Here is a 21,221-nt window from a genome sequence, read left to right as displayed (position 1 = left end):
TAAATATTGTAATATGAACATCATACATAGATTAAATATTTAATAGGTAAAAATGCTCTCAATTCACATAAGGTTTCACTGACACTCTGGATGTACTAAATAATATATATATTTCATATAATGTATTGGGAACGGTAGCCGGTTGGGTTACCATGGGTGGTTTGCTCCACCTACTCAATCGACCGCTGTGTAAACCGGTGGTTGAAGCCGCGAGACCGGACGATCGATTTTCACTTCCTATCGTCCAACCCGTGCCAGGAATCGCACGTTGAAAGGTAAGACCTCGTATAATGGTCCTTGTGAAAAACAAGGTGTGCTCAAATTCAAGCCACAAACGGACATTGTTTGGCCTTGGGACTTATTAATAGTCATTGCAAATATCAATCTGATTATAAACTGCACACGTTTAAAATTAATTGGCACATCTGTAGGTAGGTATAATAGGGATTCGTGATATTGATATATTTTCACCTCGGAGGTTGCCATTTGAAATGCTGGCTTCGACAACAATTTTCATTAATTTTTCAATGACTAATCGCGTGCCGTTGTGCAGCCGTGGTGGAATCAAATTACGGAGCAATCCAACCTTAAGTTGAATCCAACCTTAAGTTGTAAAGTATGCGGTGGCATACCTGGCAAATCCAATGAGTTCAAAAACTCTGTTGGATAATTCATAGCTTCGGTGGCATCGCGAACTGTATGTACGCTGGATGGATAAACAATAATAGTGGCTGAAAACTGTGTAGTCGGTTAGAGAAGGCTTATTGTGTGAGAGAGACCGGCTTCGTTCTCATCCCTACTCCGGGCTGTTTATTGAGTGAGAAGTGACACCTGGCGGGAATAACTGATCTATGATTAAATTATTGAATTGACCATTAAAAAATAGGGGTTAATGATAGAAGAGTAAAAATTGAGGGTTGTATGTATTTTTAATGACACATTATAAAAAGAAAAACAAAAAACTTTGTCAAAAAATTAAAAAAATGTTTGGGGTGGAACACCCTTATCACTTAGGGGTATGAAAAATAAATTAAAACCTATTCTCAGACCTACCGAATATACATATGGAATGTCATGAAAATCGGACAATCCGTTTCCCAGAGGTATGGCAACTAACAATATGACAAGAGATATTTATATATTAGTTATATAATGAAGAAAGAATTTTAAGGCTGGTCCATTTATCGATATGGATATCGTGTTTATCACAATAAATCGTTTGCTAAGATCCAATATCACTCTCCACGTTTTCACGCTCTCTATTTATATTTTTATTCTTTCAAGATCAAAGTTACAAAATACTGAGTAATTTTTACTACAAAATCACATCTAGTTAATTATACGTTTACAGCCGGTACAGTTGGTTACTCACTATAGAACTATATTATAAAGTATCGCCTAAAAAGTACTCACCATGATTATTATCTTTCATCGTAGAGTTTATTGAAGAAGGCTTTGTAGAGTCAGAACATTGTGCGGCAACTTTTTCCACACCCAAATTCTGAACTAAATTAGGAGACGATATACTAGAATTATGAGTTGACGAATGAGGTAGATCATCTGAATCACTTAATGAACTATTTTCTTCTACAGTTGAAGGTATATCGACAACATAATTCGGGCGTGTGTCCCACTGGAATGAAATGAAAATTACACATTAATTAAATTCAATATCCGAGGTTCGACTCCAAATCATATTTTGAACTTTGAAATGAGAATTTATGGCTAAAAAATGTTTATTGTGTAGTTATAGTATGAAAGTAATATGAAAAAAAACGCTTAAAACAACACCAAAAGCTGATCTCTATCTAATCATCAGTTCTAGAATAAGGAACCCTAGCTTATAAAAATTTCATTTTCCCCCGTGATCATAACTAAATTCTTTCCAAAATTTGTCTATTGTTGCTTGTATATAACACAAAAATACTAAATATATTTCGTTTTCACATGAATACTTCATAATTTATTATTCAAGAACTTACCAAATAAAAAAAAAGGTCATCCTGATTAAAAACAACATTTGATAACAAACAAACACATACTTCTGTCCAATGAGAAGAGTGACAGCTTTCTGTCATGAACATTAGATGAAAAAAAAAAAAAAGGAAAAAGTATGGGCTAGCAGTTTCTTTTTTGTTTTCTGTGGAATACTAATGAATCAACTGTTTTTCATTTTAGTCCAGTGAAAGTGGTAAAAATTATGCTAATTCAATTAGTGAAGTACATTGCCAACTTTTTTATCAACTCTAATGGGCTTGTTTCATTCTATTGAAAATGATACTGGTTTGCTTATAGATTGATCAAGTTAGGGGTAAATTATACTTATCGAGTCTAATCGTTCCCAATACCTCTTTATATTTGCGGAAAAAAGAAAAATTCAAGAAGCAAGAGTTTAAATTGGCCGCGTGTCTGTTAACCAATAAAATTGATCGTTTCTACAGCAGTGTTGCCAAGTGTCAATTATTTTAACAAAAATACAAAGTTATGACATTAGCAAGAGTACATTGTCTTATACATCCAAGAGAGATAGCTGACTGGGTGACAATATGGCTAATATATAACGTTAAATTTATTATTTTTGGTGGGTGGCATGAATGCATGACTGATTTATTTTATTAGGGTTCATGAGCCTTCGAGAACCATTCAAAAATATAGCTCGTTAAATTTTATTTAGAACCATGGTTTTCGAGTGCATTTTATTTCATATGGAGAATGTTTTCATGAATTTAAACATTAACAGGTTCATATACATTTCCATTATTAAAATTTCTGTGATATCAACATGAAAATGTCTACTGCCAGAGATATTTCAAAAATAACGTTTTTATTGCATTTTATGTTATTTGGATCCCATGTGTAATTAATTCTTCCTTCCAATGCATTTCTTACACTTTCTTCTTAGATTTAGTTGTCGGAAGTGATTTTACTTTGAATCACGAATGAATCAGATACTGTTTACACGCTTCGTGAATTTAACAATTTGGCAATGTTCATTATTTTTATTGTTCCTATTGGTCAATCGAACAAACAGCGGGACTAGGCCCGTGACGTCACGGGCCTAGAAAATCCGATTTTTAATAATAAATTATGGGAAAACAACGCTATTTAGAGAGCTGAAACAAAGTACACTGTTTTTCAATTAGAAATTACTACCAAATGAACTGTAAACCAAAAATAATGAAACAAGCCCATTGAAACTACCATCAGTGGTTATTGATACCATAGTGAATTTTGATTTTAGAGATGATTCCCTCCTGCATCTTTGTTGAGCCAGCAGAGCCACCTTGAAATTTAAATTTCAAATATGACTCAATGCCTGACATTTCAGATCCTCTAAAACCATAGAATGATAAACTTCACAAGAAGAATTTTGTGTGTAAACACAAAGAACTTGGTGAGGTCACACAGTATGAAAGCAGGGTGCTTGCCCATTTCAAAACCATCCACTACATCTCTCTCACAACATTACGCGTGTTCCTTTTTTCAACAGTCAAGTTATAGATGTAACCACAATTCAATCACGGACCTTCGCTGTTGACGATGGATCTATGGCCGTGATGGCGAGGACGGGTTTCAGACCACATTTTGGTTTTGGGCAGGTCTTATTCCGCCCCAAAAACCGGGCCCCGCCCAGCAGAAAACTACTCAACCGGGTCACTCTAATGTACCCGTTAGAGCAAATAAAGCGGGGCCGAGTGGAAATCCACCTATGGGGAGAAGTTCAATCAAACCTCCACCCAAACATAGGGGTAAACCAGAGACTCACACTCATCCCAAGGCTGGGAAACCAGTTGGTTCTCAGGAGACGAAGACGGCTAACGACTCGTCGAGAAAACCAGGGAAAAATGCTGGACTTGGCTCTTCGAAAGCGAAGACGAAAATCGTCTCGTCAAAGGGATCCAAAAAACCAGCAGGCAACTCAGAGACGGCAGGTGTCCTCACCTCATCATCTGAGCCTACTCATCCCTCGATCCTAGGAGAGGGGGGCGGAGGTGTCCTTAAGGATCCTCCATTTTCTCAGCTTCATAAAACTACTCTAACGACATATAACAAGGAAATTAGAAAGGTCAAACGTGAGTCTTGGAGGAAGTTCTGTGAGAGTATCTCTGATTTACCTTGCAGCACAAGAATTCACATGATTTTCTCTAGAGAGCCGACTGTTGAAATAATAGACATAACATTCAATATATTCCACAAAACAATAGACATTCCTAGAAACAATGAACCTAGAGAAACACCAACACAAAGGATATTACCTGATGTAACTGAAGTACAGGTAAATTTAATTAGACATTCCGATGAAAGGGGAGGACAAATACCTGCCCAAAACCTAATTAATGAACCATCAATAATAATAACAAACTCACTGAGGGGATCTAACCACATGAAAGAACAAACAAGAAGATAAAACGTTCAGTTTGAGTAGATTCATGTAAATGATTGCACAGTCTGCTATCGAAAGCGCTCGCATATAATAATTAGAAGTTATTAAAGCTTCGAACCCTTTTTGTGAACAAGTGTTAATATAAAAAAAGGGAAATTGAAATTGTAAAAAAAATCCTTTTTTTTTTTAGTTCAGAACGGTACTTAAAAGATACGCCTCGTATTAACAGTTTAAAGTAGACTCATGAAAACGGACAAAACTTTTGGAATAACCTAATCGAAGGTCATATGTATAACAAAACACATTTTGTGTAAACTGTTCTGTGATCTCACAGTACAGTGTTTTTCGGTTATGCAGATTTTATAATCAGCAGCAAAAAAATCGTCAGATGTTAACAATGTGAAATGAGTGTTCTTGGGAAAAATTCAGTACAGAAATAGATACTTCAGTTACCTTTGAACTGGCTGAGACCTTCTTCTGTTTGAAACGGGACACCACTTCCAAAGCCCCTTTTACTTTACGAATTCTAATCTTGATATCTGTATTTGTCTCATTATGTACATCCTTCTTAACTACTGACTGAAAAATACTCTTTGGTTTTTCCTTACTCACATTATTGACATCTATCTCCGAAACGAGCACCTTCAATTCATGTTTGGGAAGCAGAAGCTGCCTGATGACAGCTTCTTGACGATTTGGCATGTTTCCCATCACAGTGAGTTGGTCCTTTATATCTTTATATGGCGTACCTGGCAATATCGAAACAATCTCTCTAGCATCATCTTCAATTAATCGTTCAAAATCGGCATCATCTTCTCTATCTCGTAGCTTCAGAAAATGTAGAATTGTCAAGTGGATTCTCAAGTGATTTTTGTCTAATGGTATCTTTCGCAAGTAATTTACAATGTCTTGTTCAGACTTTATCCATGGTAATATGCGTCTTATAGATGATGCTTCTTCTATGAGGTGGTCCTGAAAAATAAAATAAATATATAGAGATAGATAATTTATTGGTGTTTTATACATTGATCAGTCGTTGCATACAAGGTGTTCCAAATTAAGTCGACACCATTGCCAACTCCGTTATTAATGGTGCTACGAATTCGGTTAAATCGGCAAACTAGTAGCATTTTTAATGACCTTCTAGATTCCGAAAACAAAAAAAAGACAGTCGCGTTTTCAAAATATTTCATAAAATGATATTTTTTTTTAAACGGAATACTCAAAATTTGATGAGGTTCTGCTTGAACACGGACATGACGTTTTGCGACTTCCACCCTACCATTCGAATTTGAATCCCATTGAACTCATTTTGGCTATCATCAAAAACAACGTGTTCCAAAAGAATGTAACTTTCAAGTTGGAAGATGTGAGGGAGCTGGCGGAGAAGGAGTTTGATCAAATCACTTCCGAGGAATGGTAAAAAGTGTTGCCGAAATGTAGTGAATACAGAAAGGAAATATTAGGAAAATGAAACATTCACAGACGTTCAAACAGAGATAAATCCAGTGATTAAAAATTTAAATGACGATAGTAGCACAAGTAGCAATGCCTGTAAATGTATTGTTACGTTTTTACCCGTGGGTTGACCAATAATTGACTACACTGAATAGTCAAACTTAACTTTATTTCACTTTAAATACGCAAACACATCAACTAAAATTTCAACTATTATTTGAATGTATATCGTCTTACTAGATCACTTCGCGTACCGCACTGTAGCTTCCTGACTGTGTCGATATTGTAACGAATCTGAAGCCGGTCCTGACCGATATCTCAGCCAGAAAATAAATGCATGACTCATCGCAAAAGAAATAAAGTCGACAAGTCGCCGCGAAAAGTCTAGGCCCCTACCGAAACAACTAGAGAAATCTAGCACGGTCGTTACCGATTTATAAAGCCCGCTTCTCGTCCCGAGATGACAATCTGTATTCAGAAAGCGAATCGTGCGTTTAAATAAAGAATTCGAACAGTGACGATGAATTAAATAAGTGTTGAATATAAATTAGTTGTGATAGTGAAATATTGTTAAAAATAAATTTGTTTAAGACAGTTAATTCTTCAATTCGTTACAATTGGTGTCAGAAGTGGGATGAAGAAGGCCTATGATATCAAGGTGAATGCTGGAGGATTGGAAACCGGTGACCTAGTTTGGCTGTACAATATCCTAAGCGACGCCGTGGCTCATCACCGAAGTTGCGGAACTCGTGGGAGGGTCCGTACAAAGTCATGAAAAAGATTAATGACCTCGTCTACCGAATCCATAAGTCACCTCGAGGAAAGCCTAGGGTCATCTATTTTAATAAATTGGCTCCTTATGCTGGAAATCGCGACCAAGTTCGCGCCTTCAGACCACCAGAGGGTGGAGTGACGTTCCAGCAATTCATGTCCTTATACTCGAACGGACAGAAGGTTCCAGTTGATTACACACTAGCTTACTGCGTGGCAGAGGATCTCCAAATGTCCAAGGGAATCGCTGTGACATTCAACAAAAAATTCGGTCAGCTCCAAACACGAGACCTTTTCAAAGTTCCAGTTGATTACGCACTAGCTCACTGCGTGGCAGAGGATCTCCAAATGTCCAAGGGTATCGCTGTGGCATTCAACAAGAAATTCGGTCAGCTCCAAACATTACGAGAACAAAATCCTGAAGTCAGAGGAGTGCTACAGTTAAAGAAGGGTAGGAGAAACGTTTTCTACTTGTTGGCCAAAAAGCTTTCTCGAGACAAACCGTCATATGAAGATGTCTGATATAGTCTTACCAGACTGAGGAACACGATGCTCGACCAGAATCTCGTGAACTTGGCAATCCCGAAATTAGCCTCTGGGCTCGACAGGCTGGACTGGAGAATTGTGAGAAGCATGTTGGAAACGATCTTCAGATCCAGCAGTATTAAGATTTTGGTGTGCGGTAACCATCTTCCCCAACATGAAGACTGTGGAGTGTTACTTCCATCGAACTTCATAGTGCAGATATGGGGAGTCCTGCAGGTATCGACACACGCCAAGGATAAAATTTAGGAGCGAAACGTCTTTGAGAAGGGGGCAATGTAACGAATCTGAAGCCGGCCCTGACCGATATCTCAGACAGCAAATAAACACATGACTCGTCGCGAAAGAAATGAAGTCGACAAGTCGCCGCGAAAAGTCTAAGCCACTACCGAAACAACTAGAGAAATCTAGCACGGTCGTTACCGATTTATAAGGCCCGCTTCTCGTCCCGAGATGGCAGTCTGTATTCAGAAAGCGAATCGAGCGTTTAAATAAAGAATTCTAAGAGTGAAGATAAATTAAGCGTTAGTTGCTAAGTGTTGAATATAAATTAGTTGTGATAGTGAAATATTGTTAAAAATAAATTTGTTTAAGACAGTTAATTCTTTAATTCGTTACAATATCCTCGTGGCTAGTCTTTATATATCGTAATCGAATACGCTACAAAATTTCGCCGAAATTACATCTGGAATTTGCGGGTTCTTCCATCCGGGCTTTCCCATTTCCGAGTGAGTAGGTCATCTCGAATGCTCATGGAGTCCCATTGAAGCCAGTAACCCTTTTCCTGCTGGCCGTGCTTGGACATCTCTTATCATGCCCGTATCGCTCCTTTGGCAATCCATTCTCGTACAGTTTTCAAGACGGGATCCTCCTTCTGGGCTACGATGATGTCTTGCCTCGTCAGGAAGGTAGGATCACACTCAGAGGCTGATAACGACTGTACCACACCATGATCAGGTGATTTTTCAAATTGTCTGTCCGTATCCTTGGACAAGGGACCCTTACAGGTTGCTATTCTCCGGATCAGAGGGAACCGGAAGTGGCGGGAGGTAGGGGAGCTTATCTCCGTATCAGAGCTGTCCATAATGGAGTCTCTCCCCGCTACTTTATCACGTTTGGTGGGAAGTTCTTCTTCTGGTAGCTGGGTATCCTTGTCCTCCTGGAGTTGACAAAATTTGCATCCAGATGTCAGGGATGGTCTTTTCAAGAGGCTATCTGCGTTTTCGTGACTTTTTCCTTTCCGAAGTTTCCGGAAAAACTCTTCAAATTTTTTTTCGACTCCTTCAAGCTTCTTTACAAATTTCCTTCCGATTCCTTCAAGCTACTCTTCGAGTTTCCTTCCAACCCCATCAAACTTCTCATCGACTATTTGTTCCAATCCCTCCTTTGTTTCCTGAAATACTTTTTCAAATTCTTCCTGAATCAATTCCTGTACCTCCCCTTTGCTCACTTGGGAAGATTTCAAATCTTCAAATAAATGAAGGTACATCTTATTGTCTTTTTCTTGTTTCTTCTGAATATTTACCAATAATTTACGATATTCCTCTCTGTTTCTTTGTTTTTCCATCTTCCTCTCTTCTGCGTTCATCTTGTTTCATCTTGCCTCGAACATTTTCTTGAGTTCATCGTAATCGACACTCATTATTTTCACCATATAACAGAAAATGTTGTCAATTATTCCACTTCTGACACCAAATGTTACGTTTTTACCCGTGGGTTGACCAATAATTGACTACACTGAATAATCAAACATTTCAACTGAAACTTCAATTATTATTTGAATGTCTATCGCCTTACTAGATTCCACCTGACTGTGTCAGTATCCTCGTGGCTAGCCTTTATATATCGTAATCGAATGCGGTAGAAAATTCGCCAGAATTCCATCGAAGTCGGTAGCATTATTCTCGCTACATCTAGAGCGGCAGCGAACATCGTACATTCGCGCGCTCTTAGCTACGTCACAATTGGTTTATGGCTACCAGTGGCGGTCGGCGTTATTTTCTTTAGGGCATGATTTACAACAAAATGTTGAATTGTTTTCCAGATAGAGATCGAAGAGCGTGCGGTTGGAACATCATTCAAGGTCAAACGGCAGTTCCGGTAAAAACTACGCCATATAAAGTGTATAATTGTTTACTTATGATGCACTGTTTGGAACCTTTGGTTTAGTAATGAATATTACTGGAGTTTTTCCCAAAACCAAATCGTTATTTTTAACACCTCGACAGTTTAATCTTCCTCTTGAAGATGATAACTTGGTGATCGAAACACGAATCGAGGTATTGAAAATAACGATTTGGTGTTGGGAAAAAACTCCAGTAATATTGTATAATTATTGATAAATACATAATTATTCATAACTTTCATTTCTTATTAACTATTGCACCATCTGTAGCTTTTGAGACAATTTTTAGGATGTCAAAATACAAGTTTATACGAATTTATTACTGGGTGTCTCAAATTCCGAGGTGAACTTACTAAGATGACTGGACTATAGACCGACTCTACACCGGGCATCAGAACACTCAGAAATCACAGGCAACAAAAAAGCTGATGAGTGTGGTGAACATCAACTCCATATAAATGGTATCTGTGGGGATTTCAAAATCTATGGTACATAACTGAGAGTATGGTGTCAGATAGATCATGAGTTTAATAATTGTTGTGTGGCTCATGTCCGAATTTTGAAAGTACGGATCTTATTTCTTCGCAGTATTGTCGATATGATTACTCCGTTTCAGATATTTCACTAGTTTCTCAAAGATAGTAAGTGCTCGTTAAACATTTTTATGTCCAATATTTTCTAGTTTGGTAGTGTTGCAGAATTATATGAAGTGTAAAGGAAATTTTATTGTGATTTACTGATAATGTTCTACAATTGAGCCATCGGATTAGTTGAGTGAAGCCTTTCTCTGCTTTCTCTTTTTGTATGGTTCAATTGTTTGCCTGGTAGATTACTGCTGTGTCATTAGCAAAATCTAACTTTCTCCAAAATTTGAAAACAAGTGGAACTTGAGAATAGTTTATATTTTATCCATCCATTTCAAATTTTTCAGTTAACTTACCATCAATTCCTAAGGTATTCCTATGAAACCGATTTTAGTATTTGGAATTTTGTCAAATGCCATTTTTGACAGATTACTGATCAGATATATAAGCCTATGTATCCCGACTTCGTCTGCATTTACTTTTCAAAATTTCTGTATTATTAGTGCGTTTTTGAATGTTGTTGAAAATTTTCCAGATCTGATAGATTTATTGACTAGAAATGTTTAAGGCTGTTTAATATAAGTACATACAGCTTCAGAAGTTCACTTTTCGCACCATCTGGACATTGAGCTTTCTTCGTTTTTCTCGTTGGAAATGAGCCAATAATAAGAATGCGTGATGGGTATAGAGGTTCCTGACACAAGGTGTAGGGCCTGCCGCGAGGCGTCCGAGACCCCAATGCACTTGCTATCAGCATGTCCAGCATATGCGGTCTCAGCCTATATCTATCGACATAACGCGACCCTAAGAGTGCTATATTACCATCCACGGCACTCTTACGGTATTGACGAGACACCGGTGTTGCCCTGCGCTCAGGGGGATATTGAATCCGTTGTGGGAACGAGAAGTGCCGAATTTATTGGAACTATTCGTTTCCCACTCTCAGGTTCATACAAACTAATAAGCCTGATGTAGTCCTTATCAACCACCAGAGTCAGACTATATTTGTCGTGGAGTTTTCAGCTCCTGGCGAGACGAATATCGTCCGAAAAGAGGAGGAAAAACGGATAAAATATCGAGATTTTCTCTTCGAACTCCGCAGACTCTAGTTGAAACCCATTCAGCAAAAAGCTCATATAAAAGCCGCCGAGATCACCTCACTTCTCCGGAAACACAAGGATAAGCCAATGCATGGTGTTCCGCGATGCATATGCATCGACAGAACGCCGACAATCTTAAAATCATACCGGTTTGCCACACTTAGCCACAAATCTTAGCCACACAGATGCAGAAGGCTCATTTTTGGTTCACTGCGTTTGCTTAGGGCACATGATTCTCGGACCCAATGATCACTTACCCCACGGTGTGGGGAGTGGTCGTTGGTTGATAATGCTGGCGCGCCCTCCCGAATGTATCGGGGCTTCGGGGATAGGGCCAGACCAGCGCAACTACGATAAAAAAATACTAATAATAATGATTTCTGTCTCGGTGCGGCTTGCCACACTAATCTTAGCCGGACAAATGCAGAAGGCTGTCATTCTTGACTCACTGCGCTTGCTCAGGACACATTATTCTCGGACCCAATGAGAGTTCTCATGTCTGCTCTTTCACTTGACCAGAAAAAAGAAATAGGAGCTTACATATCAGCCAGTTGATGAGTCTCAAAATGCTTGAGTTCCTGAGAAGATGCTCTAAGACTTCATTGATATCAAATGCCTGTATAGCTCTCTGGTAAGAACTCATCTTGAATACGTATCCTCCGTATGGAACCCATCATAGGCAAGCCACATCCATATGTTAGCCTTTCAGCATTTCCTAGATTCACTTGTAGTAATACAGTTACATTTTCTCAACCAGACTGCAGAACTAATCATTATCTTCATTCCTTTGTACCACGGACTACAAAAGTGACAAATAAAACGGACTTTGATTTCTTTACTTCTGCATCTGACTTTCAGATGCAGCTGAATTCGAGGTGGAATATGTAGTTTCTACGAACACTTTTCTGATGAAACAACCAATTCAGAGATATATTTTCACATATAAATATTTTCGATTTTATTGGGTTGTATTGGGCCAAAGGATAGTATTATTATAATTGAAAAATAATATATTGCAATCTTGGTTCCCCTTGTCAAAGGCTGTTTAGGTTACATAAAAATCGTTATTGAAAATTGTTTATTCAAAGGTTTATTGAATGTAATTTCTATTTCATTACATGAGGTAATCTGTTGTAAAATTTATAGATATTGAGAGGACAATTGTAAAGGGGACTGTTACAGGTAGAACTGAAATACTGCTTCAACAAAGCAGGGATCAGATCAGAATAATTACAGGACAGCTCACTGGATATTGTACATTTAGAATTCCCAAGAATAAAATACCCATTCATTATTTATTCATTGACAGGTGACCCCAACTAGTATACAAGATTCTACAAATGTCAGCTCAATAACAATACTCCATTATAATCAAATTTACTTGCGAATTTACACAGGTACAATAAATAGTGAGTGAAGGTGAAGTACAAATAAATAATTTCATTACAATAATTTGAAATGAAAGCCGACCCAAATCCAAGATAAAAAAATCATGGTAAACTTGCAGTTTACAAATCAATAGTTCGTAACTCATGGAAGTTGTTAGGCTTTCCCGGATATAGTCTACCGAATCAGTATTTTTTGTTGGGTTCAACGACCGTCGTAAAGCGAAATTTCTTTCTAATGTTTCATTAGCAGGCATGAAAGGCCTCTTGAAAGGCCTTTCATGCCTGCTAATGAAACATCTCTGATGTTGAAAGCAGACTGCCCGCTTTCCTCAAAAAGAAATATATGTGATGAAATATCTACAGTACACTGAGAACAAGAAGACATTACGAGATTTTTCCATGCCATCCTTTTCAATTTGCTGTATTTTCAACTCTGAGTCTGTGAATAATTATAGACGAGGAAATTCTACAATCACATTCGAAGGCTGAGTTTTACAATATTATAAAATCATACAGAGAATAATATGTTTGATTAATGAATTGTTTATTTTGTAATAATTCATGATCACTTTAATGAAATTTATCTAATATCACACTAGTTGATTTTATTTATATGACCAGTTTGGGGTTTAACCCCATTACACTTGATAATCCAAACCAAAAATTGGTCCAATACGATTAATTTTATTTTATTTATTGAGTAATCTACAGAACAAGCAGCTCCAATAATCGATTACTATATCAAAAACTAATTAAATAACCATTCTCAATATAGTACAATGACTCCAATTACTCCAAATTACCTGAATCAAAATCAAATTCAAAGATACATTCAGTTGATGGAAAGCATCATATGCGATAATATAAAGACCCCTCTGAATCAGGTTATAATCGATGAGCAACATGGTTTTTGCCAGGGCAAATCGACCAATACTAATTTGTTGCTCTACTCTCAGTATATCTCAAATGCTTTGGAGAAAAAACAGCAAGTGGATGTGATATACACAGATTTTTCCAAAGCATTTGACACAGTTAATCACAGGATTCTCTGTGCAAAATTGGAGGCAATCGGTTTCTTTGGGAATTTATTGAAATGGCTCACAAATTATCTATGTAACAGAACACAAGTTGTAAAAGTTAAAGGATTTATATCTCAACAAATCTCTGTTAGCTCAGGAGTTCCACAAGGAAGCCATTTAGGGCCATTCCTATTTAATATCTTTGTGAACGATATCAAAACCAAAATTAGTTATTCTGAAGTATTAATGTTTGCTGATGACTTGAAAACATTCAAAACTATTGTATCCGCAGTTGACTACGAACATATTCAGAATGACATTACATCTTTTACTGAATGGTGTGTAGACAATGATATGGATGTGAATGTGTCTAAATGCAAAAGTATGTCTTTTTCTAGATCACTTACTCATTACAACAATATGTATACTATAGCAGGCAAACTATTAGAATCGGTGAAATCCATACGAGATCTTGGTGTAGTGGTGGATGTCAAAATGGATTTTCACCTGCAGTATGAACAGATCTCTAGCAAAGCAATGAAAATGTTAGGCTTTGTATGCAGGACTACAAAAGACTTCACCAACATTAATTCTATTAAGTTATTGTATTTCGCTTTGGTTAGATCGATTACAGAATATTGTAGCTGTGTTTGGTCACCAACTTATGAAATTCATAAGTACACTATAGAAAAAGTACAAAACAAATTTATAAAATATATTGCCTTTAAGTTGTCTATACCTCTCAGTGATCCCTCTTTTTCAGAAATTCGGTCTGTAACTAGTTTACCGAAACTTAGTTTACGCAGAGATCACATAGATATTATATTCCTTCATAAATTGCTTAATTTTAGAATTAATTGTTCAACTCTTCTTGCCCAAGTAAATCTTCATGTTCCCTCCAGAAAAAACACGAAATAATCTAACCTTTGCAATAGATTACCATAGGTGTAACTATGGAATGCATTCTCCTTTACCAAGAATAGTCACAAACAGGAATAATACAAAATTCGATCTCTTCATATTTCCGAGGATATTCTTAGAAATAAGTTAAGATATACTTATTCTTAAATTGCAAGTATCTGTCATTTACTTTTATTCTCGCTTCATTTCAATTCTCTACTATAACTGTTTAAATTGTTATTAATTATAATTAAATTAGATAAGATTACTGTTAACAATCTGATATTTGTATAACTTATATTAAATGGGAGTTACCAGTGAATAAATAAATAAATAAGTTGAAAATGACAAATGAACCTTTTTCATTTGAATTGACTCTCAGTTACAATTAGTATTAATTTCTAGGGATGGCATCTCAATTCCAATATTTAAAAAAATGTTTTCACAAATAAATTTATATTCCTCAAACATTTTGCAAGAGAACACATATTGTATTGTATAGTTCCGTGAACAATTACAGGACAGTCAAGCGGCATTGAAAGCTCTTGGCTCCTACCGAGCAATGTCTAAATTGGTAGCAAATTGTCAAAAACGACTCTTCTTGATAGGAAAACTTAACAGATTGTCTCTGGTCTGGATTACTAGCCATACTGGCCTGGAAGTCAATGAGGCTGCTGGCTCTTTTGCAAATGAGGTTGCTGCAAGCAGCTTCATCGGATCAGAACCTGTCATTTGTATTGAACACCTGGATGGCAAGAAGATTTATGGACTTCTGGCAGAATCTTCCAGGATTGGCACACTCCAAGGTGTTTATGCACCATTCGAAGCTTGATACCAAACTGATGTTGGAATACAGTAGGGATGAACTACGATGTCTAACAGACCTTCTTACAGGTCACTGGCATTTGAATCATCATATGCAGAGACTCGCGACTGTCGGAAGACAATGTGTGTCGCCTCTGTTTGGAAAATGATGGAACTGAACAGCACATATTTTGTGCCTACCCCGCTGGGGACCGAATTAGGTTTTTAGAGTTCGGCAGAGCCGTACCATCTGACCTGAAAGACCACTCACTATACAAACTAATCTTCTTCGTTAAGAAGCTGGGTTTATTTGGTCGAGTGTGAATAGGTGTGAGCCACAATAAACCCTTGCGGGTTACTGTGGAGGGTCAAATAGACCCACTCATTTTGGACCTAACCTAACCTAACCTGAGATAACTAATTTTGGAGCTGTTTCAATCTCCTGTTGGTTGAAAAGTTACAAATCATCATTTTTCCTAGTCTCCAATTCATTCAACAATAACACCGCGACCGGTTATCCAAATTCAAAACAGCGAAGGCCGTTGTATAGATAATCGAAATATCTTTCAAGTGCAGGGACACAAGACCCACTTTCTATTAAAAAAAAGTTGAAAGCGCCTTTTCTCCGGCGAATGATATCACACCATTTGCTAGTTTTCCAAGAAGTAATAAAAATGATTCCTATATCATATGCTCAAGTATAGGTGAAAACACCTCACCCTTGCCTCTCATGCGAACCTACGATTCTGTAGGTACTTGTAGCAGATACATACACTGATAGACCGGTTTCGGAACACTAGCTCCTCTTCAGTATCCGGAGGGTCACTTCAGACGGAGTGAACCGTCTGAATACCCCGAACAAACAAAATTAATTCGAACTAGTCATAAGGTCTATCTGCAGTTGATTCGGTAGGATGGCCACTGGGCCACCTGCATACAACTTCACAAACATATACTCTGGGGTGGGAGTCGGAATGTTGAACATATTCCGGAGACGTGCATATAATATGCTCAAGTTCAGGTGAAAACGCCTCTCCCAAGGGAACAACTCCAAAAAACACATACTCCTACCCCAGAGTATGTGTTTGTGGAGTTGTTTCCGGACTTTATCTACAGTTGGTACATCCTACTGAATCAACTGCAGATATAGCTTCAGACTACTTGGAATTAATTCTGCTTGTTCGAGATATTGAAATGTTAAACTTTGTCTGAGACTGAGATAAGGACATGTTAGTTGAAACAAAGTTGTCTAGAATTATGCCCAAATCATTGTATTCAACATTTTTTACAAGTGCCTTGTTATTCAACTCATAAAAAAATTATTTAATGTCTAAACAGCAATAAATCCCAATAACAAGACATATTAATTCCTTTATTTTGAGTATTTCAATATTAAATTCTACAAAAAGGATTTGAAGCTTTATATCTTCTATTAATTATCTGCAAGCGCTTTCGACAGTTGGTAGTACTGTCATCTTCTGGCACTCCTCAAACTGAACAGGTCATCTTGTTGTCTGTCTGTTTATACGGGCAGAGCGTCTTAACTCAGGTATTTCAGGTACTTTAGGTAAATTTGCCTGTATTTGTTCTGCATCAGGTACTCTTCTTCGTGTTAGATCTTCTCTAGGAATGTGTATGGTTTTGTTTAATATATTGAATGTGAGATCTTGTTGTGTTTTGATTTGTACTTGTTCCTCGATAAGTGATTTATGACTGTTGAATTTATGGATGTTCAAGTTTTAACAAATGTCCATGGGGTTTCCCTTGTTGATTTGTTTTATTAGTTTTATGTTCTTTGGTGGGGGGAAATTATGTTTGTTTTGTATGGCGTGTGTTGCAAGGTTTAATTTATATACTGTTGGATTTATGTATGCCTTTTTGTGCTCATTGTACCTTTGGATCAGTTTTTTCTTGTTTGGCCGATATAGAATTTGTTGCAGTCCGAGCATTGTATATTGTATATCCCGTTTTGGTCTTTGTCTTCTTCTTTTTTATAGTTGTTTATTTTTTGTGTTATCTTCGTGTTCGGCTTGTATGTGATGTTGATGTTCAGTGGTTTGAAGATTTTGTTAGTTTTTTGGTTTGGTGTCCTACGTACGTAAATGCTGTGCATCGTTGTGTTGTTTTATCTGTTGGGGTGGCTTGATCCTTGTTCTGTATTTTTTCTTTGATTCTGTTTTCTAGTTTATCTATTGTCTTTTGGGTGTATCCGTTTTCGTTCGCTATTTGGTATATGATTTTCCGTTCTTTGTTTCGGGCTTTATTGCTGAAGCTATGAAAAGACCAAAACGGGATATACAGTATACAATGCTCGGACTGCAACAAATTCTATATCGGCCAAACCAAGAAAAAACTGATCCAAAGGTACAACGAGCACAAAAAGGCATACATAAATCCAACAGTATATAAATCAAACCTTGCAACACACACCATACAAAACAAACATAATTTCCCCCCACCAGAGAACATAAAACTAATAAAACAAATCAACAAGGGAAACCGCATGGACATTTGGGAAAACTTGAACATCCATAAATTCAACAGTCATAAATCACTTATCGAGGAACAAGTACAAATCAAAACACAACAAGATCTCACATTCAATATATTAAACAAAACCATACACATTCCTAGAGAAGATCTAACACGAAGAAGAGTACCTGATGCAGAACAAATACAGGCAAATTTACCTAAAGTACCTGAGTTAAGACGCTCTGACCGTATAAAGAGACAGACAACAGGCTGAGCAGTTCAGTTTGAGGAGTGCCAGAAGATGACAGTACTACCAACTGTCGAAAGCGCTCGCAGATACTTAATAGAAGATATTAAGCTTCAAATCCTTTTTGTAGAATTCAATATTGAAATACTCAAAATAAAGGAAAATTTGTTGCATCAATCAAGAAATATATATATATATATATATATATATATATATATATATATATATATATATATATATATATATATATATATATATATATATATATATATATATATATATATATATATTGAGTATTTCACTATTAAATTCCTCAAAAAGGATTTGAAGCTGATGCAGAACAAATACAGGCAAATTTTCCTAAAGTACCTAAAATACCTGAGTTAAGACGCTCTGACCGTATAAAGAGACAGACAACAGGATGACCAGTTCAGTTTGAGGAGTGCCAGATGATGACAGTACTACCAACTGTCGAAAGGGCTCGCAGATAATTAATAGAAGATATAAAGCTTCAAATCCTTTTTGTAGAATTTAATATTGATATATATATATATATATATATATATATATATATATATATATATATATATATATATATATATATATATATATATATATCTAATTTATCAACTAGAATCACCTGAAGAGAGTAAACAAAAAAAAACAAAGGAAACATTTAGGAGAGTTAAGCAAAAAATTAGGTGAAAATCTTGTGTGCAGCAAGCTAGGAGAATAATTGAAAAAACCATAAGTCAGATGTAGAGCTAACAAGTAAAAACATAGTCCAGGTGTATTACAAAAAAACATAATTCAGCAGTAATACAGTAGTAGTAATAAGCTCACATGGTTGAGTAACTTTCAATTTGGGCTCATGTATTTTGACTAGAGTGTAAAAGTTTCTTAACATGGTTCTTAACTTGACCAATAGGTTCATAATGAATGTCGAGATTTTCACAGAGTTGATTGTAAAGTTTGCTCATTGTAACAAATGGTGGCTTGAGTAATATGTCATGTAACAATAACTCATGGTCAAAATGAATTTGAGACACGAATTAGCTTCACACGATGCTAAATGGGGATTTACTTGAGCGTTGTGCACACAAGATATTAATAAAGAAAAAAGGTTATATGAATTTACCTCTTCACTTGTGGAAGAAACCTCCATTGGCTTTAAAAGGGGCCATTCAAGTATAACATAAGCACTATAGGGGGCGGGGGGGTCTTTGTTTTGCTCATTTTTAATGTCAGGGGGGCGGGGAGGTCTAAATAGTGATTACGTCAGCAGTATTCATTTACTTTTATACATATATGGCAACCCATGCATTGTCTTTGTTTGAAAAATGAAAAATTCATATAACAACGTTCACGTAAGCATGGGAGGGGGTAAGAGCTTTGCTTACTTTTGCTGATAGTGGGGGTGGGTGGTAAATGATTGTTATAAATATGCTAACGTGATACTTGAACGGCTCCAAAATAAAAAAATGTAATTACAAGGAAATTCTCGATAGTTTCATAAATACGTCTATTGTTCGATGAGACTCACGACTCGTCGAAACAGCGCTGTCTGGTGTAGAGTCATCAGTTTGGGCTCTGGTTTTGAAATAGTTGCCTTTCAGCGAAAGACAGATCGACGAATCTCATCGGCAGTTGATGTCAAAGTTTATATTTGCAAGTGACTGCCGTGATGAGCCTTGTTCATCTTTTATTTTCGAGGATTGAGTTCTCTGTTGATCCCATAGATAGCCCCGTCATAAGAGGAGACGTCATCGCCCTCACTAAGAGTTACGCCAAAACTTTCCTGAATTTACAGGTATAATATAAATCCACCAACTGATATCAAAGTAAGACCCTATTGAAATTTTTTGTCAAGTTGTAATTGTAGGGAAACAGTGCGTTCTATTATCATGTATGGATATATTCGTTTTTATTGAATGGGTTTTTTTGCTAACCACCTATTACATTTTAACATACGTTTCCTAGCATAGGAATTACCCACATAGGGCCATTACAATTATCCTTTCAAAATGTTTATAAAGCAGATTAACTAGCTCGATAAGTTTCTATAAACATTTACATTTCATGGGACCCTATATTTTTTATTGGATACAGGCTCCCATGGAATGTCCACTTTTTATCATGACAAATAATCCATGGTTCTATACTTTTTTTACATGTGCTTATATACTTATAAAAAATTCAAGTGGCGGAAGATTTTGTCATATTCAAATACGATTAATTGCTGATTAGATACTTACCATTTTCCAATATATTTATAAACCACTTTGTTTCGAAATAATTCCTTCCAAGACACTTGAGTTTCTCTCATAACAAATCATGAAAATTGTTCTTCAAATCTTCAAAATATCCAAGGCACAAACATTAAAACACATGACATAAAATAAAAATAATCTAAATTGTAAACAATAAAAAACAAAACCACAGATAACGTGCCCAAACTGCCATTTAAAATTTGTGAAACTCAATCTCTCCTCTTCTCTTATTTTTTGTTGTTTGGCCTTATCTTTATTGAAGTTTGCCAAATGACTCGTTAAAGAAGTATTCGAAAGGGCCACGAAGTGGGAGACATCTAATTCAATAATTCTGACGTCAAATTCAGGAAGAATATTATTTATTTCTATGAAGATAATTATTCACAAATACTCAAATATTCGTTGTTACATTTATTTATTGTAATATTCATTTGAACAAAATTAAAGACACCTCTTCATGATAAATTCAAAAGGTATTGTTCAGCGCGAAAGTGAAATTCTGTTCATTCACAACTCTCCCCAAGATTCGAAACTAGCCTAGGAAATAAATGAAAAACTATACCCAGAATCGATACACCAATCAGTACAATTTATGTCCGTCTGTATTAGTGAGCACTTCGATGAAAACTATTTTACTCTGTCGGATTTTAACCGATTGGTTAGCGTAAATGGTTAGATCTACTCATCCAACGAATTGTTATGTAAACGGTGGTTCAATCTCAACTGTGGAATTTCCGATTTTTATCTCAACTCCACTCTGAATTCCAATGATATATATGATATCCAGAAATTCCAAGATCATAAACGGAAGTTATTCGCATAATACAGCATTAATAATTCGAATGGAAATATTACTCTGAATCACAATGGATACACGACATATTGGTAAAAAGAATGATCTCAAAAAAGTATAACGTTTGATATCGTATGTCTCACTATAATTCGCCTTACCTAGTGTATGTGTGTGATAACAAATAATTCTACAAATGTCGACTTGTCATTCAGATAGAATCGAGCGTTCGTTAATATAAATCACTCCGTTGACTCTGTGATCGCGTGGGATCAAATCCGAGTCTGCTCTATATATTAAAAATATAACATACTTAGTGCTTTTTTAGTTTGAGACATTTGACTTTAGCGACCTTCACTTTCTAAG

General features: G+C 36.4%; 1 protein-coding gene across 8 annotated transcripts in view; it reads right to left on the bottom strand.

Moving 5' to 3' along the window:
• LOC111507827 (uncharacterized) overlaps positions 1 to 20,264 on the bottom strand; it is a 64,872-nt gene extending 44,608 nt beyond the window's left edge. For 3 of the 8 annotated variants that reach the window (XM_023163183.2, XM_074176359.1, XM_023163184.2), the window contains exons 1-3: positions 20,051 to 20,264; positions 4,838 to 5,356; positions 1,414 to 1,633 (exon numbers count right to left, since the gene is read on the bottom strand). In XM_023163183.2, coding sequence (XP_023018951.2) covers positions 1,414 to 1,633; positions 4,838 to 5,356; positions 20,051 to 20,053 — 742 coding nt within the window. In that variant the 5' untranslated portion in view covers positions 20,054 to 20,264. Of the gene's footprint in view, positions 1 to 1,413; positions 1,634 to 1,982; positions 2,112 to 4,837; positions 5,357 to 20,050 lie in introns of those variants that run through there. The other 5 variants (XM_023163185.2, XM_023163188.2, XM_023163189.2 and 2 more) reach the window with 3 other exon arrangements.
• Between the last annotated feature and the right edge of the window lie 957 nt (positions 20,265 to 21,221).

Source organism: Leptinotarsa decemlineata, unplaced genomic scaffold, assembly GCF_025532065.1.
Source record: "Leptinotarsa decemlineata unplaced genomic scaffold, Ldec_3_MD MMD2_tig00001719_RagTag_RagTag, whole genome shotgun sequence".
Classification (NCBI taxonomy): domain Eukaryota; kingdom Metazoa; phylum Arthropoda; class Insecta; order Coleoptera; family Chrysomelidae; genus Leptinotarsa; species Leptinotarsa decemlineata.
This window is presented reverse-complemented; position numbering and strand designations above follow the sequence as displayed.